At 44.1% G+C, this 22,652-nt stretch overlaps 1 protein-coding gene and 1 pseudogene across 1 annotated transcript; one reads left to right on the plus strand and one right to left on the minus strand.

Moving 5' to 3' along the window:
• The first annotated feature begins 1,785 nt into the window (after positions 1-1,785).
• LOC139364840 (probable ATP-dependent RNA helicase DDX17) lies at positions 1,786-16,264 on the plus strand. The gene is made up of 13 exons (XM_071101978.1): positions 1,786-2,255; positions 4,246-4,402; positions 4,684-4,780; positions 4,970-5,103; positions 5,679-5,744; positions 5,877-6,018; positions 6,155-6,315; positions 10,350-10,522; positions 10,665-10,775; positions 10,919-10,980; positions 11,107-11,166; positions 14,275-14,502; positions 14,698-16,264. The coding sequence occupies exons 1-13, from the start codon at positions 2,200-2,202 to the stop codon at positions 15,162-15,164; spliced, it is 1,914 nt and encodes a 637-aa protein (XP_070958079.1). The 5' UTR covers positions 1,786-2,199; the 3' UTR covers positions 15,165-16,264.
• Positions 16,252-22,572, minus strand: LOC139364839 (ADP-ribosylation factor-binding protein GGA1-like; annotated as a pseudogene).
• Positions 22,573-22,652: the final 80 nt, after the last annotated feature.

Here is a 22,652-nt window from a genome sequence, read left to right on the forward strand (position 1 = left end):
GAACAAGGACAAGGGCTTGAGGGAATGGTGATGTTAGCTACCTATAATGAGAGGACGAGAAGGACAAAGGCTCCCGGAGTGGAGGAATACTGAAGGTGGATGGATGAATTACAATCTATCCTAGTCGTGTAATGCCAGAAGCGGATGCAATGTTTGATTTTGTTGGTGAGAATGATAGGTGGACAACGGTGAGAAAGAAGAATGGAGCTAAAGGGGCTAGTTGGAAATTAAGATACATTTATTGTTGGAGTGTGTTTCACCAGCAAGGATGTTTTTTGGGTAACCCGTTTGTGGTCTCAAAGATGGTAAAGGACGTATTGGAAAAAGTGGAGTCGGTCAGCGTGACCAGAAGTGGTATGTTGTTTTTTTTGTTATATCTGGAGTACTTCTCCTGTCCTATTCGGTGTCCTGTGTGAATTTAAGTGTGCTCTCTCTAATTCTCTTTCTTTCTCTCTCTCGGAGGACCTGAGCCTTAGGACCATGCCTCAGGACTACCTGACATGATGACTCCTTGCTGTCCCCAGTCCACCTGGCCGTGCTGCAGCTCCAGTTTCAACTGTTCTGCCTTATTATTATTGGACCGTGCTGGTCATTTATGAACATTTGAACATCTTGGCCATGTTCTGTTATAATCTCCCCCCGGCACAGCCAGAAGAGGACTGGCCACCCCACATAGCCTGGTTCCTCTCTAGGTTTCGGCCTTTCTAGGAAGTTTTTCCTAGCTACCATGGTTCTACACCTGCATTGCTTGCTGTTTGGGGTTTTAGGCTGGGTTTCTGTACAGCACTTTGAGATATCAGCTGATGTACGAAGGGCTATATAAATACATTTGATTTTGTTGATTTTGTGTGTGTCACAAGAACAAAGGGAGGAAGCGCTGTGGCTCTACAAACTGTCAATGTATGATGTGGAAAGCTATGATTTTCCGAGTAGGACATCTGAAGTGGTAGATGCACGTCGTCTGACCCAGATGATAGATCGAAAGAAAGGAAAGCCTATTGTTATTGTCTTTTGATCAAGCGTTTCTCCCGACTCATGTAAAACTTGGGTATGTGAAACATGTGATGAGACTGTAGAAGAAGAAGCTGCTACAGTGTTACAATTGTAAAAAAAAACAAATGGACACATGACAAGTGTTTGTCGAAGGAATAAATATGTTGTAGTTGAAGAGTCAGATGAAGCACATTGCTGTAATTGTGATGGGAATCATGTTCCCAAGTTCCTGGAGTGCCCTGTAAGGATGAAGGAGGTCGCAGTAGCTAGGATCAGGGCTATCCAGGAGGTCTCCTATGTGGAAGCAGTGAAAATAGCTGAAAGAGAGAGGGGAGATAAGATGGCAGTGGATGCCCCACAGCCTGCAGTGAATGCAGTTTAGGAGAAGGATCCCGAAACACTAACAGTGAAGAAAGTGGACTTTGTTGCGTTTATTGCCCAAGTGATAAATTGCACTGGACAAACAAATACATTTTTTTTAAACAATTTGAAGAAACTAGACCTCATTATGATGACGGCAAACATATTTCTGGATCTCCAAGACTTTACAGCCTAAATGTTACAGGGAATACTGAATGAATATACTGAACCTTTGTAGGGATCTGAATATACATTCGAATCAGACTGAAGGAGTACAGTTTGTTTTATTTACATTTGAATATTATAAGTATATTTTTTTCACCCTTCTCTTCTCCATATTATTTTTGCGTTAAAGCTTATCAGTTTTCACCCCATCCAGTAGGTGCAGACATGCACCTCCAACGTTGTTTGTGGACCGCCGTAATACCATAGAAGGAGAACTCTAGCTAGCTCAAGCTAATAACAACAACACTCGCCTCAGCGTATATAAATATTTGGCTGCAGTTTCCGAGACGTTTAGCTATCACCCGTTTGCGTTGGTTTGTAGTAAAAACAAAAACTAGATACTTGTTCATGTCAAAAATAACACTTTATACACGTTCGTTCAATAATATTTAAACAAATGTCTCAGTTTCACATTTTTGTATAGCTAGCCAGCTAATGTTAACACAATAAGGGCCTTAACTAGCTAGAGTTACTGTAACGTTGATCGCTTGACATTTTGAACGCGAGAATCTAAAGCTTGCCTGCAAAAACTTGCCCCTGTTCCAGCGGATAAATATATTATATATATATATATATATTTAGCCAACTAACTAGCTAGGTAGAAATCAAGTGGTTTCTAAAATGAGGGGCGGTTCATCGTATGGAGATCGAGACAGGGACCGTGGTCGCGACAGGGGGTAAGTCAGGCAGTTCGCTATTTACCTGGAAACCCGAATATTAATTGCATTGATTTCTACGTCGGCATACATTAGCGTTTGAATCAGAAAAGTTTCCTCATACGACCTCTGCAAGCCAGAATGTTGAATGAAATTATATTTTAGCTTAGTTTACCGGTTGGTTCTTTTGCAGGTAGGAATGTGAGAGTCGACAATATATCCACAGGAAAGCATACGCTAACTTTTCAAAGCGTTGCTAGTGCGTTCAGATTTCTATCACCTGAGCAGGTTTAAATCAAGGATCTCTTTGTACTTTGCTCCGTTCATCTTTCTCTTGATCCTGACTAGTGTCCCAGTCCCTGCCACTGAAAAACATTCCAGCAGCAGGATGCATGCTGCCACCACCATGCTTCACCGAAGGGATGGACGCTTGACTTCAGGCCAAAGAGTTCAATGTTGGATTCATCAGACCAGAGAATCCTCTTTCTCATGGGCTGCATCCTTTAGGTGCCTTTTACTGAGGAGTGGCTTCTGTCCAGCCACTCTACCATAAAGGCCTGATTGGTGGAGTGCTGAAGAGATGGTTGTCATTCTGGAAGGTTCTCCCATCTCCACAGAGGAACTCTGGAGCTCTGTCAGTGACCATTGGGTTCTTGGTCACCTCCTGACCAAGGCCCTTCTCCCCCGATTGCTCAGTCTGGCCTGGGCGCCCAGCTCTAGGAATAGTCTTGGTGGTCCTAAACTTATTCCATTTAAGAATGATGGAGGCCACTGTGTTCTTGGGGACCTTCAATGCTGCAGGAATGTTTTGGTACCCTTCCCCAGATCTGTGCCCCAACACAATCCTGTCTCAGAGCTCTACAGACATTTCCTTCAACCTCAAGGATAGTTTTTTTTTACTCTGACATGCACTGTTAACTGTGGGACCTTATATAGACAGGTGTGTGCCTTTACAGATCATGTCCAATCAATTGAATTTACCACAGGTGGACTCCAATCAAGTTGTAGAAACATCTCAAGGATGATCAATGGAAACAGGATGCAAATGGCTACCCAGTCTATTTGCATTGCCCCCCCTTCTACGCTGCTGCTACTCTGTTATTATCTATGCATTGTCACCTTAATAACTCTACCTACATGTACATATTACCTCAATTACCTCAATTACCTCGACACCGGCGCGTTGACTCTGTACCAGTACCTCCGTATATAGCTCCTCTACTGTTATTTACTGCTGCTCTTTAATTATTAGTTATTCCTATCTCTTAATTTGTTTAGGTGTATTCTTAAAACTGCATTGTTGGTTAAGGGCTTGTAAGTAAGAATTTCACTAAGGTCTATAATAATAACTGTGAGGTCTGTAATACCGGTTGTATTCGGTGCATGTTACAAATAACATTTGATTTGATTTGACCTGAGCTCAGTTTCGAGTCTCAGCAAAGGGTCTAAATACTTATATAAATAATTATTTTGTCTAAATTAGCAAACATTTCTCAAAAACAGTTTTCTCTTTGTCATTATGGGGTATTGTGTGTAGATTGATTTTAGAATAAGGCTGTAACGTAACAAAATCAAGGGGTCTGAATACTTTCCATTGTCTTGCATTCCCACTTTAAAATGGACCAACAGTGGTAACCGGTAGATTATGTTTCAATGTCATTTTATTCAACATGCTGGTTTGTAGAGGTTGTGAGTGGAAACTTTCCTGATCCAAACACACATTTTTGGCCGATGTAGAATTCAATACAATTCATCATCGTGTTTCCAGTCAAGATAGCTATATCTCTATTCACTTTAGCTAACAAGAATATCTAACCAAAGATGGATAGCTACAATGAATCTATAAAGACCAGCTACTTAGCTAGCTTGCTATGTAATCCTCTTCATACCCTTTGGGACCAATGGACAAAATGTGATCCCTCCAATTCTTTCTGTCCTTGGCAAATGTTATGTACAGTGAGTCTAGCTTGAGGTATTCAAATACTAATCTATGTGCTTGTCATCTTGTTAGGAGTCCTCGTTTTGGGTCTAGCAGAGGTCCCCCTCCCAACAAGAAGTTTGGGAACCCAGGGGAGCGTTTGCGCAAAAAGAAATGGGACCTAAATGAGCTTCCAAAGTTTGAGAAGAACTTTTACAATGAACATCCAGATGTTCAGCGCATGAGCCAGGTATTTCCCCACACCAGTGTGCTTCAGTCATGGAGAACCACAAGTGTGTGTGCATTTCTTACAGCACATTCCAGTAGGCCAACTATGACAAGTGATTCAACTAATCAAGGGTTCGATGTTTAGTGAATCTGTTTTATTTGTGCTGGGCAGTCTGCACACTCTTGGTCTCCACTAAGATTGAACAGCACTGCCCTACACTCTTATTGACTTATTCTGCAGTTGTTGCCAGATGTGCCACCCTTGACACGATTGGTGGACAGATATTGTTTTCTGTCTTTCAGTATGACTTGGAGGAGTTTCGCAGGAAGAAGGAGATCACTATCAGGGGGTCAGGCTGCCCGAAGCCTGTCAGTAGCTTCTCCCAGGCCCATTTTCCCCGTAAGTACAACATCTTTTCAGTACAACTGAACTGCCCTGGCGTCATTGTGAGTATGCATATCGTTTTCACCTCTGGGGAAAAATCTATTCTGGCTGGTGATGTGGACAACTGAACCTTAGTTTTGTTAACCAATGCAATTTATAGTTATTTAGTTATGCTTATAAGATGTTCTTATCCACTTCACCCAGAGTATGTGATGGATGTGCTGATGCAGCAGAACTTTAAGGAGCCCACAGCTATCCAGGCACAAGGCTTCCCTCTGGCCCTGAGTGGCAGGGACATGGTGGGCATCGCACAGACAGGTTCTGGGAAAACCTTATCGGTGAGATGCAGCTGTAGCTCCGTCATCATACATTCACATTAACAGAACAGGATGAACAAAAAGTTACAGCAACACTTAGGAACAATAGCAGCATGCACACTGTTCATATCTGTAGACATTTTTATTAATTTCTTTCTGCCCATTTTTACACATACCCCTGTGTTGACTGCCATACAATATCCTCAGTTATCTTGTCTGCATTCTAGAGCCATACCGATATGTGTTTTTGGGGGTCCGATACCGATTAAGATTTTTTGAGGGGGCAAAACGTACCAATATGATATACCTGCAGATATACTGTTTTACAGTGGACAAATTAATGTGAACATTTTCCATACTGACTTTTTAGAAATGGCCATCCAAAAGAGTAATTGTCTAAGAAATATGCTGCAAATTTTGATTTCTTACATTGTGACAGTAATGGCACATCATGAGAATGTCGACAAGTGTTCCTTTTTTCATCCTATTCATTGAATATTGGTTACTATGGAATTGATCGGGCTCTACTTTCTTCTATTATTAATCTCTCCTGCTTGATGTGGGGCGTTTATCCCCTTGTTGTTGTATCTCCTCAGTATCTCCTGCCTGCCATTGTGCACATTAACCACCAGCCCTACCTAGAAAGAGGAGACGGACCAATCGTAAGTAATCCATTTTGGATGAATCTTACAGCATGTTTCCTATAATTGTTCAGATGTATGGATATCAGCCACTTCCAAAATGTATTATATTCAGGGAGTGTTTTTTTCTATCCCTGTCCTGTCTCTGTGCAGTGTTTGGTTCTGGCACCAACTCGAGAGCTGGCCCAGCAGGTTCAGCAAGTGGCGCATGAATACGGCAAGTCATCACGCATCAAGAGCACCTGTGTCTACGGGGGAGCTCCCAAGGGACCCCAGATCCGTGACCTGGAGAGAGGTAACGAGGCTCCTCTGGAAAAAGGCCTACACACTAGTCACTATAACCTATATGCTGAAGAAAATCCATACTCTTTTCCATTGCGCATGTCTGTCTAAACCAGAGAAATCTACCCTGCTCTCTTTCTCCCTCCCAGGTGTTGAGATCTGCATCGCCACCCCGGGTCGTCTCATTGACTTCCTGGAGGCAGGGAAGACCAACCTACGGCGCTGCACCTACTTGGTGCTGGACGAGGCTGACAGGATGCTGGACATGGGCTTTGAGCCTCAGATCCGCAAGATTGTTGACCAGATTAGGGTGAGCAGGGTTCTCTAGTCACTCAAGCAAAGTGACCCTCATTTTACAGCTGTTATTACCTCACCTCTTTCCATTAGCTACACATTGACGCATTTCAGGTCTGCCTAAGACCATATACACCGAGTAGGGCTGTCCCTCACTACAAAAAAAATATTGATTGACCGAGAGTTGTCATGTTCCTTCGACCAATCGATTGGTCGAAATGATTTAACTTAATTTTCCATATATACACTGCTCAAAAAAATAAAGGGAACACTAAAATAACACATCCTAGATCTGAATGAATGAAATATTCTTATTAAATACTTTTTTCTTTACATAGTTGAATGTGCTGACAACAAAATCACACATTATCAATGGAAATCAAATTTATCAACCCATGGAGGTCTGGATTTGGAGTCACACTCAAAATTAAAGTGGAAAACCACACTACAGGCTGATCCAACTTTGATGTAATGTCCTTAAAACAAGTCAAAATGAGGCTCAGTAGTGTGTGTGGCCTCCACGTGCCTGTATGACCTCCCTACAACGCCTGGGCATGCTCCTAATGAGGTGGCGGATGGTCTCCTGAGGGATCTCCTCCCAGACCTGGACTAAAGCATCCGCCAACTCCTGGACAGTCTGTGGTGTTGGTGGATGGAGCGAGACATGATGTCCCAGATGTGCTCAATTGGATTCAGGTCTGGGGAACGGGCGGGCCAGTCCATAGCATCAATGCCTTCCTCTTGCAGGAACTGCTGACACACTCCAGCAACATGAGGTCTAGCATTGGTCTCACAAGGGGTCTGAGAATCTCATCTCGGTACATAATGGCAGTCGGGCTACCTCTGGCGAGCACATGGAGGGCTGTGCGGCCCCTCAAAGAAATGCCACCCCACACCATGACTGACCCACCGCCAAACCGGTCATGCTGGAGGATGTTGCAGGCAGCAGAACGTTCTCCACGGCGTCTCCAGACTGTCACGTCTGTCACATGTGCTCAGTGTGAACCTGCTTTCATCTGTTAAGAGCACAGGGCGCCAGTGGCGAATTTGCCAATCTCGGTGTTCTCTGGCAAATGCCAAACGTCCTGCACGGTGTTGGGCTGTAAGCACAACCCCCACCTGTAGACGTCGGGCCCTCATACCACCCTCATGGAGTCTGTTTCTGACCGTTTGAGCAGACACATGCACATTTGTGGCCTGCTGGAGGTCATTTTGCAGGGCTCTGGCAGTGCTCCTCCTGCTCCTCCTTGCACAAAGGCGGAGGTAGCGGTCCTGCTGCTGGGTTGTTGCTTTCCTACGGCCTCCTCCACGTCTCCTGATGTATTGGCCTGTCTCCTGGTAGCACCTCCATGCTCTGGACACTACGCTGACAGACACAGCAAACCTTCTTGCCACAGCTCGCATTGATGTGCCATCCTGGATGAGCTGCACTACCTGAGCCACTTGTGTGGGTTGTAGACTCCGTCTCATGCTACCACAACAGCATGTGAAATGTATTGTCAATCAGTGTTGCTTCCTAAGTGGACAGTTTGATTTCACAGAAGTGTGATTGACTTGGAGTTACATTGTGTTGTTTAAGTGTTCCCTTTATTTTTTTGAGCAGTGTAGATACACACACTGTGTTTGAATAAACTCAACTACATACAGTGGCTTGCGACAGTATTCACCCCCCTTGGCATTTTTCCTATTTTGTTGCCTTACAACCTGGAATTAAAATTGATTTTTAGAGGGTTTGTATAATTTGATTTACACAACACTTTGGAGATGCAAAATATGTTTTATTGTTAAACAAACAAGAAATAAGACCCCAAAAAACAGAACTTGAGCGTGCATAACTATTCACAGAGTCAATTTGTGTAGAACCACCTTTTGCAGAAATTACAGCTGCAAGTCTCTTATCTCTCTATAAGCTTGGCCACTGGGATTTGGCCATCTAGCCACTGGGATTTTTGCCCATTCAAGGCTAAACTGCTCTAGCTCCTTCAAGTTGGATGGGTTCTGCTGGTGTATAGCAATCTTTAAGTCATACCACAGATTCTCAATTGGATTGAGGTCTGGCATTTGACTAGGCCATTCCAAGACATTTAAATGTTTCCCCTTAAACCACTTGAGTATTGCTTTAGCAGTATGCTTAGGGTCATTGTCCTGCTGGAAGGTGAACCTCCGTCCCAGTCTCAAAGCTCTGGAAGACTGAAACAGGTTTCCCTCAAGAATTTCCCTAAATTTAGTGCCATCCGTCATTCCTTCAATTCTGACCAGTTTCCCAGTCCCTGCAGATGAAAAACATCCCCACAGCATGATGTTGCCACCACCATGCTTCACTGTGTGGATGGTGTTCTCGTGGTGATGAGATTTGCGCCAGACATGGCGTTTTCCTTGATGGCCAAAAAGCTACATTTTAGTCTCATCTGACCAGAGTACCTTCTTCCGTATGTTTGGGGAGTCTCCCACATGCCTTTTGGCGAACACCAAACGTGTTTGCTTATTTTTTTCTTGAGGATTTTTTTTTTCTGGCCACTCTTCCGTAAAGCCCAGCTCTGTGGAGTGTACTGCTTAAACTTGTCCTATGGACAGATACTCCAATCTCAGCTGTGGAGCTGTTAAGGTGTTAAGACTAAACAGTATGCGCACTTAGGCCTACAGCTCGATAGTGGTTATACAAAGCCTACTAATGATAACGACATTACTAATAATTGTAATATCAATAAGAAGGAGATCAATAAAAAGGAGGGTATAGGAGCGAGAGCTGCGTGCATATTATGTGTGACAAACAGGTGCTGTGAGATTACAATCACATTTTTCTGCCTGTTGGAACAGTGTAAACCACACTAAATAAGTAATACCAGTCTGTTCTAACAGGAAAACAATTGTAACGCCTTTATTGTAGCATTGTAAAGAATAAAAACAGCCAAATCTGTGAAACTGCTTTATCTGACATGTTGCCATTGCATGAGGCTTGGTGCTCATGGAATCATTAGGCTATGAAACAAACACTCCAACAGGCAACAGAAGCAAGATCGGTCTTATTTCTGTAGTTATGTACGGATGATTTATAAAGCCAGGCACATTTAACAGTTAGGATATTTATTATAGAACTAATTAAGTTGGGGTTTCCTCCATTTTCTTAGACAATCAGGTTAAGGCTGTTTCCTCGTTGCTGCTGCTGCCTCTGCCGCATTGTTCTCAATCCCAATATGCTGAATAACTTGCTATTATGCACATAGCAACATAAGGAAAGGTGGCAATTCTACAGCACACTGAAGATTGTTTCAGAACCGTGGACAGCGACTGTATCCAATGCGGGAGAAAGCGCATTTGTTATAAAATAATATTAGATTTATTAGTGTTGCACCATTATCTTTTACATAGTATAACCATGTACAATATCAGTATCACATCTTACAGTGATGGACTGTGCTCTTTCCATGACATAGTTTTCACCTGGTCAGTCTATGACCCCTTATTGATGTCATTCGCTATAATCAGTGTAGATGAAGGGGAGGCGACAGGTTTAAGAAGGACTTTTAAGCCTTGTGACAATTGTGACATGGATTGTGTATGTGTACCATTCAGAGGTTCAAGGGGCAAGACAAAATATTTAAGTGCCTTTGAATGGGGTATGGTAGTAGGTGCCAGGCGCACCGGTTTGAGTGTGTCAAGAACTGTAACGCTGCTAAGTTTTTCACGCTCAACTGTTTCCCGTGTCTATCAAGAATGATCCACCACCCAAAGGACATCCAACCAACTTAACACAGTAGAGTCCCTGTGGAGCGGTCTCGACACCTTGTAGTCCATGCCCTGATGAATTATGGCTGTTCTGCGGGCAAAAGGGGTTGCCACTCAATATTAGGATGGTGTTCCTATTGCACACTGAGTGTATATGTCTGTAGATGGACTACTACAAATTCTTTATTCCAAATGGCTAGTGGTTCCTAGTCTATATCCCCAAACTGCTGCTATATTGTAATAAAACATCTGATACTGCTGCTAGCTACTGCAAAATGTACTTATGTTTTTTATTAAGAGTTTCTAATGCTGCTCTCATCCCAGCCTGACAGACAGACCCTGATGTGGAGTGCCACCTGGCCCAAGGACGTGCGGCAGCTAGCAGAGGACTTCCTGAAGGACTATGTTCAGATCAACGTGGGAGCCCTGGAGCTGAGCGCCAACCACAACATCCTGCAGATTGTGGATGTGTGCACGGAGAGTGAGAAGGACAACAAGTGAGGCTAATACTTCACTCTACTCCACTGAAACATTAGCGTTAGTGAATGGGACTGTGTTGATGTAGACTGATGAGGCTTGGTCGTAGACCGATGTAACTAACTCTCCATTGGCTAACATATTCGCGCTCCTTCTCCCCAGGCTGCTCCAGCTGATGGAGGAGATCATGGCTGAGAAGGAGAACAAGACCATCATCTTTGTGGAGACCAAGAAACGCTGCGATGATCTGACCCGCAGAATGAGACGTGATGGGTGAGCGAGGGAAAGGAACACACACTCGGGGAGTAATTAATTGATTGATTGAATATAAAATACTTCTGGTCATGGGGTTGTACTTCTTCATAACAATTCCCAGTTCTCTGATCATCAAGCTGACAGGTTGGTTTACTCCTCAGGTGGCCAGCGATGTGTATCCATGGTGACAAGACTCAGCCAGAGAGAGACTGGGTGCTGACAGGTAAGACATGGTTTATTAGGTGTATTATATGGGCTAGTATAGGGCTAATTGGTATTGGTTGTTGTCGTGACGCCTTCCTTTGTGTCCCTCAGCTGATCTCTTGGCATTTCCTCTCTCCTTCTATAGAGTTCCGTAGTGGCAAGGCTCCTATTCTTATTGCTACTGATGTGGCCTCACGTGGTTTGGGTATGTACTGTGTGCTCAGAATAAAAGCACAGTCCCTCGGCATGAATACAAACACAGACATATTCCCTCAATGGGCTATGAGTATGACACCTAATTGTTCTTAGATGTACAGTATACTAGCCTCATTGCATGTAAGAAACCCAAGAAATGTATAGATTTATTGAATTCATGAAATGGCCTCCACAAAACACATTGAAGCAGATTTCTGTGAGTACTGTTGCCACTTTGTTTAATATGAAGTGTGACTTTCTTGTCAGTAGTACTTCTTAGATACAGAGTATGTATTTAAGAAGTATGCCTTATTTCTGGAACTAATTTTTCTTTGTGGAATGCCAGGTCCCTTGAATAACAAGGCTAGAAAAATCCAACCATTCAGTAGATCTAAAAACATATAGTAATTTGAGATACCTTTTGTCCATGTGTGAAGTATGAACTTAAAATAGCGGGTATGGAGAGTGATGCACCCCCTTATGGCAATCAATTTTTATAACCAAATTTTGTTTTGTTTCTGTGTTCATTTATTTTCTTTCATTTTGTTTTTGTTTTGTTTCCAAGTCTCTCTTCCGGCACTAGAAGCGCACAGGCCCACTGGAGCCTGCAGCCGGACCTAGGCATGACTAATCGAGCCTGGGTTGCGGAGAGAAACACAGGGGAGAGGAGGCCTGATTTATCAATCACAGACACAGACATCTCTCCGAAAACCCAGAACAGAGCCCTCAAAAAAACTCTCCCCCTTCCAGCAAACTGACTGCCTGGACGACAGAGGGGGGGGAGGAAGGGTTCTGCTGGGATTCCAAATTTTAAACTGGGGCGGGGCGGTCAGCTCAGAGGGCCAAGAGGGGGGCGGCCTCCCACAAGCTATGCCACCAGCCTGCAACAGTAACGCGCCATATGTAGTTCCTTTCATAAATGAGACTTAATATAGATACACAATGCTAAGCAGGTTTGTTTCACTAAACAGCTTTAATGTTTTCAGAGGATTTCTCCATTTCCTTTGCTAATATGGAGTTTTCAAAAAGCCCTAGTTAGACATATTTGAAGATACTAAATGAGGCTTGGCATCATTGGAGATCAATTGATTGACAAGTAGTTTGCCAGAAACATTCTTCGAGTAATTCTAGCATACAGTATAGCTAGTCTTAAATGTAGACAAATCCTTTCCCCAGAGGTTAATAGATACAGTGGTGCGTTACAAGAAGACAGTAAAAGGCGGCAGGCCGGAGCATTTGTCGCTTTGCTGGAGGCTCCCCTCTAAACTGCCCCTGCAGCCCCCTATGCAGCCTGACACCCCCACCACTGGCTGTGCCGGCCTCTCCCTCTGCGGGCGTCATGTCTGGTCCTGGCTGGCAGGAGTCCTGGCCTGAAGGAGCCTCTCTATACCCCCCCCCCCCCCCCCCCCTCGCTGTCTCTCTCTATTCCGCCTTCTCTCTGCCCACCCCTTAATCTATCTCACTTTACACTGTCCATTTACCTGTTCATAGTCCACTGTTTAGAGATGCATTCTCTTTCTACCTCAACCTATGCTTATTCTGACCTTGGTCATGTGATCCCTTGGCCTTCTTCCCAAATCTTTCATGCTTTCATCTCTTTACTTCAAATATCAAATGACTCTTTGTGTGCATCATGCAAAGACAACCCAGACCTGTAGAAATGATTCAGAAAAATGGAAACGTTCTACCTGCACTCAGCAAACCCCAGTCAGAATCATGTCCTGACAACATCTCTATATTCGCCCCTCTACAAATGCTCATTTTCCCTGGCAAAGCCCCTTAATGTTGAGTATTTTAGCTCCCCAAAACCTCCACATCGCCACCCCAGTGTCTGTTTCTTGTTACTGCACTTGAACCCCTGGGCTCCTGGACACGCTGTCAGTCTGGGAAGGACTCGGGGGGACTTCCCTGGGTCTCTTCCATTTGTCTCCTCTGAACAGATTTCTACCAAAGACCTTGGATAATCTCAACAACAACCCCAGAAAATATCCCCCAAACTAGAATTAAACATCAGGTATTCGCTAGAAACAGGAGAGGATGCTTACCATACAGGTAGTTACAGGAAGTCCATATTTAGACCCCTGAAGTCACATTGAAGTACCCAACAGTACAGAAACAGTAGCCCAATTTCCCCTATTCATGCCCCTGATGACATGAAGAGGCAGAGCAAGGGGGTGGTGTCAGACCCAGTCCAGCCTGGGTTCTGGCTCTGCCACTCCAGTTAGGAGGGATGTGTGGAGGAGTGATGGGAGGGGGGAGGACCCATGTTGTCCTCCTCACTCTCCTACCCCTACAGACCTCCCAGGACTGGTCGGGGGGGACAGAGGGCACTAACCTTGTAAGTCATCTCTAATACAGGGTAAGTACCTCACCCCACCTTCCCTGTTCCCATCCACCTCATCGGTCCGTAAGAAAGAGACATTTTTAACCCACAGCAGTGTTTTCAGAGCCCTATGTCAACTGTAATGAGAAACAGACTTTAAAAAAAAAGTTAAATTCCACCCTTTAAAGAAATCTTACCCGTTGCCAGTTTTGTCAGTGGATACAGATGTACCCCGTTTATTTATTTGGAGTTTCAGCCCCACTCAAAATGGGGATGTTCAAACCCTATTTGTAAATGATTTAGTCTATCTGGTATTGGTTGGCTGTTATTGTAACGTTTTGGTCATGAAGAAGCGGTATATTCAGTGCTTGACCAAAAGCATTTGAAATATATAGTGACTGGAATACTGAGGAGCCCATTGTATTTTTCAAGGAACATAGTGTATTGGTTAACAAATAATATTGACAGTATTGTAGTTATGTTGGGGTAAGTAGGATTTGTGTTTCTGCATTATGTACCGATTACATTGTTCACTAGACAGGTAAGCGAGGTTTCAGAGTTAGATCTGTGTCTATGGGTTTTGTCTGTACCAAGTACATGTCTAGTTTTGCTTGGTGCACAAAGCAAACATCTTAAAATAGGAATAAATTACCTCTCCATTCCTCTCCCTGACCTTTCCACAGGTGGCATATTGTTGTGAAATGTTTCTATCAATCAATGCTGCTTTTCCTAACTTGTCCTTGTCTCTTCTCCCTCCCCATTGACTAACCCTCCCTACCCAACTCCTAACCCAAGATGTGGAGGATGTCAAATTTGTCATCAATTATGACTACCCAAACTCCTCTGAGGACTACATCCACCGTATCGGCCGTACGGCCCGTAGCACCAACAAGGGTACAGCCTACACATTCTTCACTCCGGGCAACCTTCGTCAGGCCCGTGAGCTCATCCGTGTTCTAGAGGAGGCCCGGCAGGCCATAAACCCCAAGCTGCTGCAACTGGTCAACACTGGCCGTGGAGGAGGTGAGAGAATGAGGGAGAGCCTTCGGGGGAAAGAGTTGCCCCTCTAGATATTTGTTGAAGTGATTGACAGTGGGTTGTTGACTTGAGGTTTCTTCATTGTATGTTGAACAAGCTAGTTTTTTACAGTACGTGTCAGTGTGTCCAGGTATTTGCAGCATTTTATAACTGACTTCATCTTCTCTCTTTGGAATGCAGGAGGCAGGTCACGTTTCCGTGGCAACGGCTCCAACGCCAGCAACCCCAACCTGATGTATCAGGATGAGTGCAACCGGCGCATGCGCACCGTAGGCAGCAAGGACAGCCGGGGGAGCAGCAGCGGCACAGGGAGCAGCAGCAGCTTCAGCCGCGACAGCCGAGATGGAGGGAGCAGCCGCGCCGGGGACAGGTCGTCCTCTTCCTACAGGGACAGGAGGGACAGCCGCAGCTATGGCTCCAGCTCCTCCTACAGCCAGTACAAGTCTGGGAGCAGCAATGGGGGGCAAGATCAGTCAGCGGGGCAGTTTGGTTCAGTCAGCAGGTCCAGTAAGCCCCCTCCACCCTCCTCAGGGCCGCAGCCCCTCATGGCCCAGAAGTTTACCCCAGCCAAGCCCATGATGGGATTAATGGGGCACTCGCCCTTCCAGTTTGCTTCCCCACCCCCTCCAACCTCACAAAGGAAGTAAAGCTGGCCCTCACCACACATGCATACAATCCCCAACATCAACCAGAAAAGTCAGTTGTGTTAGGATTTAGCTTGTCAGGTTTTGAGTTTATGGAGTACTGTGCTTGAAATCTTGGCCTTAGCTGACATAAATCCAGAAGTGTTTTGTTAGATTGGTGAGCGTTAAAAATAAAAAATCAGACAATTTGTTGTGGACATTCAACATTCCAATAATGAACTTGCCTGACTAACAAGCAGTTTGACATCAGTGCTTTGAAAGGATTTGTTTAAGCATTAAAATAGCTGTACAAATGCAGATTGTCATTTGAGTAGTTAGACCACAATTGAAGTGGAATACGCTGAAATGTAATAGTTATACATTTGTAGGTGATGAAAGCATTTTCATTGAAGTGCCGTCTAATTTGTTTCATGTTGCTTTTCCCACAAAACACATATCCAGTGCTGTCAACAGTTAACCTTTTCAGCATATTGTCCTCCAACGTAAAGGTTATTTCATTATTGTACAAACCGGCTTTCTTAGTATAGTGAGCTTCGAATGAGTCGTTTCAGTGTATGAATGTGTTATTTTGCCTTTCGGTGTACGAGGCAGGTGCTACCGTTTCTCGACAACTTTTTTTCTCAGCTCATTCAGATGTGCTTTTTGTTCTTCAGCTTTAGCTAGTTTGTACATAAGTGATTATTTTCCCATTTAGAATTTATCTGAAAAAGGTGATTAGTAAATCAGTTCCAGGACAGTATTTTGAAATCTGGATAGACATTTCCTGTCATGAGGTCGTTATTCGACTTTAGTTTGTTCATTCAAACCTTTATATACACTTATGTAGGTTATTTTAATTGTTTATTTTGTGGGATCGTTCAACCCCTCGGTAGCTGGAGCATATAATAAAATAGTTTCATGGTCTTGGGATATTGTTTCTCTATTGAACTCTAAACCTGTCACACATGCTTGTTTCTTCCTAGTGTAGAGATGTATAGGTTAGTGCTTATCTGTCCTTTCCACCTGTAGTTGAATCATTCTAGTATGTAGACAAGACCAACCTGTAAAATCACATTACTGTCTGGTTTTGTTTCAGGTTTCAATAAAGCTTTTGAATGTTTAAAGTGTGTCTAACGTTTTGTTTCTGCACTCCACTAGGTGAGGTATTGATGGTGCTCCTAAAACGACCATTGTGTGAATGAGCTTGGTTAAGATTGTCAGACTCCTTCCTACATCTTAATGACAACAGTTTAAACCCCAAGAAAAATAACTTACTACATTTTCAATAATGTTCTCTTTGCAAATGTACATAAGTTCCAATATTTACAGACTTGTATTGGAGATGCCTGGTGGAATGTGCTTGGGAGACTCAAGCCTTTGAGGAAAGAGTGATTCAGCAAGACAACTTGACAGACATTCATCTTTCTTTAAAACAGATTTCTTCCCGGAACAGGTCATCTATGAAGCAGCAAGGAGTAAACATATGCAATGGATCAAAAGAGTAACCGACAAACCATCCAAATGGACATGACAGTGAAAACAAACCTTAAATAGGCACAAATGGCAGATTAAATAGGACTTAGAATGTCTACATGGATATCAGGCAAACCATTCTCCATGCATTATCACAGTAAGAAACCCTGGAAGCATGGTGGGGTAAACACAACCTCAACAGTAATTCAGCAGGATAGTCTACAGCTGTATAAAAAGAATGAGACAAAGATAAAAAATGAGCCTTCCCCAAAGGGTCCATTGCATGTCTCCCGGAGCATGAAAGTAAACAAATAGGTTGTCCTTCATTCATAGAATTTATACTATTTGTTAAAAACAAGACATGGCTGTGACACACGGTCTGCTGTGCAATAGTTCTAGGTGCGTTTGAAAGCAGACAAATAAGGTTCTGTAAAGCTGCACAGAGGACAATACTCTAAATCATAAAGCGAACACCCAGTTGAGATGACCGTGCTTAGCCAATCAATAGAAGCATTTTTAAAAAGCAAGGTTTCTGCAGTGTCTGAGTGAGATGCCACATCTTGTCAATCTGTTGAATGTTACAGATTGCCCCATGTGTCTGAAGGTGGAAACTGGGCTACAACTCCTCTTTCATCATGGTCTTCCTCTCCTAGCATGAAGGTTAGCTTGTATTGCAACTGCACCTTCTCCTGGAAAATAAGAGCATTGAGGGTTGCAGAAATCTATTTGGCTTCATAGTTTATAATTACAAGAAAATGTTCATGTAGGGGATGCCACAGAGGTATATAACAGGCCTTCAATGAGTGCCTACACAGTCTAGTACCTTGTGAGGGTTGGCCAGCAGCAGGACCTGTGTGATGGCAGCAGGTGGGAGGATTGGGTTGAAGGCTGGAAGCTCTGTTCCTGATGGGGGCTGTAGCTTCACTCTCATTGTCTACAACAGAGGACAGAGGTCATGATGTCAACCCTACACTGATAATGGAACTGAAGGTGAAAAAGGCAGATTAAGAGAGAAGAGGTCTTACGTCAGGGACAGAGGGCTGAAAGAGGATGTTGCTGACTGGAACCGGGGCGGAGGAGAGCATGGAGATGATCACCACCAGCACATCAGCAAGAGAGGGCAGAGAGTCACGTGCAAAGTGGAAGAGCACCCGCAAACTGTGTCTATCAAACACCGTCACAGGCAACAGGCTGCCTAGATACAACAAAGAGTTTAAAACACTGTTCAAATGTGATGCACTATTAGCATAGCAAGTAGATAATACAAATATTATAGATACTTACTGGGCTTAATGGACTCAAGTGGCACAAAAACATCTGTCAGGGTCCTTTCTATAGGGGGAATGACTGTGTGAACCGGAGAGGTGTCCAACAACCTATCACCTTGGAGAGCCACCGGGTGCTCAGGGGAGAAGGCCGGGATAGGACTTGGATTAGTTCCAGATTTGTTCTGGAGATCTCGTAGAGTAGGTTTGAACGGAGGCTTGTCCCTGAAAATAGATAAAGGTACTACATAAAAGGTTGAACAAGGTTGCTGAGTGTCTGTCATGTTATTATAACAAGTTGGCATGGTCAGCACCTCATGATCCTTCATATATGGTTTCGCTTCTTCATATATTGTTTTGCTTCTACAGCACTTAGAGTGACTTCAAATCGTAATGAACACAGTGGTCCATCAATACTGTACTAAGCAGCAACATAACTGGCAGACTAACACGGATACTTGACACAAACATCTGCTGTGGTGTAAAACCCTCCCATAGTGAAGGGTTAGTTACCATTTGACCTGCAGGCCCTCTGGAGGTAGGGACTGCTGCAGCAGCGTCTTCCCCAGCAGATCCAACTCATCTAAGGCTGAGCTTCCAGACGTGGCTCCAGTAGAAAGAGGCTGGGTGTAGGGGAGCCGATCTGGACTCAGTAGTACACTAGGCGCTGCTGGGATATCAGTAATATCCACACTGTCGGAAGACTGTTGCAAAGAAAGCGACACCACGTGTAAGACACAGACGGTACACTTGTTGAGGTATAATCATGAACCTGCCTAAGTAATGGTAATCTATCAAGCTAAAAGGGACTCAATGGATTTGGTGTTAACTGAATATTATGCATCATGTCTCACTGTGTGAAGTCCTCAGTTCTCACCTGGAAAGAGTCCCAGGCGGTAGAGTCCTCAGGCTGGGAGGCCGGGTTGGAGGTGTGGGTCCCCTCACTCAAACCTGGGAAAATTAGGCAGTCACACACAATTAACACACACAACATGGAAGTAGCAGAGGTCCTGGAAGACTTGATGTAATATGCTGTCTGCCCTTACCCAGTGACATTAGCTCATCGTCAAGAAGACTGATGCCCATCTCCTGAGAGGGAGCATTTAGGCTGTCTGTTGGAGTGGGGAATTCTGGGTAGGAAGGAGGTGACGTGTCCAATCCCGATAGATCAAGTAGCGCCACACTACTTCCTGGAAGAGATAAGTGTACAGAGGAAATCTTTAACCCATGCGTGTAATCATATACTCTAGTCCCCTCCTACCAAGGTTGTGTCAAGTGACGCTATCGTCCCTATGGATGCATGTGTCATTGACCCATTGTTGCTCACCTGCGAGCCTTCGCGTATAAGCTGAGTTGTTCCCGTTCACCACCTCTCCATTCACCTGCTGCCTGTACAGGTTGATGACCTGAGTCAGGCTGTCGTTGGCTTGGAGGATCTCCGCTGCCCGCCCACACACACACACACACACAATTGTAATATACTGTATATCGTCACCCACATATTCTTCTCTCTCTGTGTACCATACACTTAAACACATTGAGGAGTGTCTGAAACCTCACCCAGAGCCTCATCATTGTCCTCTGTATCACTGGCCAGTCTGAACAATGTGGGTCTCATCTTCTCACAGCGCTGGTACAAGTCCTAAACACACAAGTACACACTTAAAATGTCTGTATCTGCATGTAGTGCTTTGTATACATCATATATAGGTGATGCTGTTATGGCACTGTGGGAGGAGTCTCTGGTCTCTGGCTTGTGTAAAGATGCCACAGACCTGGATGAGCTCTGCATTGCTCTGTGGGTTGGTGGTCCGATCATAGTCCTCCAGCAGCTGAGTCAGTAGGCTGACACTCTCATTCACATCCTGGATGGCGTTCACACGCTTGGACAACTTCTCCGCCCGCTTCTGGTCCTGAGACACACACACAGGTCAGGAAGAAGAAACCAGGGAGGAAGGAGGGGGAAGAAAAGCATCCTTTGTCCCTAAATTAAAGGAGTTGTGAAAGCACTGAATGATTCTGACAAGGAGACCACCCCTCAGGGCAGAGCGCCCACTTTCTCACTCAGTCCCCTTACATGACTAGAAGAGTACTAAAGCACTTGGGCATTCACTTTCTCTCCCATACTAACACACACACAGACCAGATAATACAGTTCACACTGTGCGATGTGATGTACATCTCTGTATTACTGTAATGAAACAGCCTATAGATCTACATTATTCATACATTTAGGCGAGCTTGAGAAAAGAGACTGTACCTCCTGCACCATTTCCTGGATCAGTTTGTTGGCTGCTTTCAGGTCCTCAGGGTGAGTGCTGTTCAACAGGCGAGTCAGTGTCTACCAAGACACCAGGGAGGAGGAAGAATTTAAAGTTAGGGGGAGGGGTAGTAAATGGAGTGGAGAATGCATGGTGAATCACATTTGTAATGCAAAATTTGGAGAGAAAAAAAAAGTTATATATTTATTTTGTTTAACAATACCTTACCTTTGACTTCTCCTCATCCTCAAATATGGCATTTTTTGGTCTGGGAGGTGGAAGCAGGAGGAGTTTGTCAGCTGGAAGAACTGGGTCCTGTTTGACAATGCCTGGTTAAAAAAACAACACAAACGAAGGTAAACATAACATTAACAACAACTGTTTGTCCATCACCATCATAGCTACACTGCAGTCACTAAGTATAGAGCAGCTCACCCTGTTTTTTAAGCATCTGGTAGGCATCAGCGATCTTTGCCTCGTCAGGCAGCCCCAGTGTCCAACTATAGATGAGCTCCAACACCTTCTTCTTCACTGGCTCTGGAGCCCGGGTGCCGAGGTACTGAGGGAGAGAGCAGGAGCATGCTGAGTGAGAGCTTATCCAATTTTAACAGACTTGCTCAGTGAAAAGCACAGACAATCATTACCTTTGGAGAGACCACTTTGATGAGCTCATTGAGGAAGCGAAACTTGCCCACCTCACCGTGGAACCTTTCCCCACAGCTCTTCATGCAAGTCTCCAGCACCTGGTTGTACACACATCACAAGTGAGTCACACAATTAGTTTCTTCAATATGAATGTAGGCACACACACACACACACACTACACAGAAGGCTGTCAATTGGATTGGCTCGGATTCCTGTTACAACACACCACGAGTGTCTGCATGGCCTCCCACTCCTGAGGTGATTGGATCTTGTGAGCCAGTAGCCTGGTGGCCAGCTGGGGTCTGAAATGGAAAATAAAGAGTTTGATGTGGCTGAAGTTGGCAGTAGATCTATCTACCATTGACTATTGTATGACATGCAATTTTACCTCTCCCTCTACTCTAGACAACACATTGACACAGATGTCAGCACAGGGTCAGTGTCAGAAATCTTAAAGGTGGAATATGAAGAAATCGCTCTGCCATTTCCTGGTTGCAAAAATTCTAAGTTTACCTAACTTCAGTTTAAGTGGCAAAACAATCGATGTATAGTGTAGAGAATCATTATACCATCTAAACATCTATGAAATATATTTTCAAGAACTACAAATATTGTATATTGTATGAAGCTGGTGTACAAAACCAAAAGTAAGATGCAAAAAATTTAGGAATGGGGCGCATAGAAATAGCACACACAGAACAAATCTACCACTTCTTAGATTTGCTTTCAATGAGAATGACAGATCTATAACTCACATTCCTATGTGCATTTGGAGATAGCCCAAAAAGTTCCATATTGCAGCTTTAAGTAACGAACATGTACTCAGTACAGCTACCCCTGGGAGGTGAAAACATAGTGCTAAGACGTGTACATGTCATGAGACACTGACATACCCCTCCAAATCATTGTTGAGCTGGTCACAGAAGGCCTGGATGCTGTCCCAATCTGTGTCTCTGTTCAGTGGGTTTGTGGCCTTGTCTAATGGGAGAATTAAGGAAATTGGGGGAAGGGGAAATTAAGGTTAATCTGAATATTTTTCGATAGTGACACATATCCATGTTTATTTCAGGGAACTGTCAAACATGGAGATGAACATCAATCAACTATGTTGCAGAACTGTTTTAAAAACAGATAATAGCAAGTACTTTAGCTTTCCAGCAGTACTTTGGACACGACTTTGCAAGGGACTCCAACTCCAGTTCTCCCACTGACCGAGTGAGCTAGGCTTCCTGCATTTGACAGCACACTGTCACATAGCTAAGCGTATAGTCACTGGCAGGATATGAATTCACGATAGGTGGCTTGCTGGTTCCCGTATCTAGCAAGAGTTAGATGCATTCTCTCTAGTCTAGATGGTTCTGGGAATCTATCTGGCTAGCTAGTTAGCTTTACAGCTGGCTAGCTTGCTGTTTATGAGAGGTCTAACGTTACAGTCCCTCTCAGTTTGCACCTTGATTTGGCTTAAACTGTCATCTCGTTCAACTGCAACACGGTTATTTTTCCAAGGTTGCATGCTCCAATAGCTCTCCATACAACCTAAATAACTTTTTAAAAGACTTACTGATACGTGCCTCCAAACTGTCCGTGTCAGGCGACGCCGCCATCACTACCGGAATTCTCTTTACCATGAACGTGTCTCGCGAGGAACAACTTTGAGAGCTCCCCGACAGTGATGTGATGGGTGGATGATGGACACGATGGCAGCTGGCACTGGCGCATAGAATATAAAACACAGAAAAAAAGGTTATCATACTTTCTAATGAACCTTCTCGATCATACTGTAGTTGTTTATTGCAAACCTGTGCAGACAGTGCAAGCAGTTTCAGATTTCTACCGGTTTTCTCTACCCTCTAGCGGCACAAAGGTGT

This window comes from Oncorhynchus clarkii, chromosome 13, assembly GCF_045791955.1.
Source record: "Oncorhynchus clarkii lewisi isolate Uvic-CL-2024 chromosome 13, UVic_Ocla_1.0, whole genome shotgun sequence".
NCBI classification, from domain to species: Eukaryota; Metazoa; Chordata; class Actinopteri; order Salmoniformes; family Salmonidae; genus Oncorhynchus; species Oncorhynchus clarkii.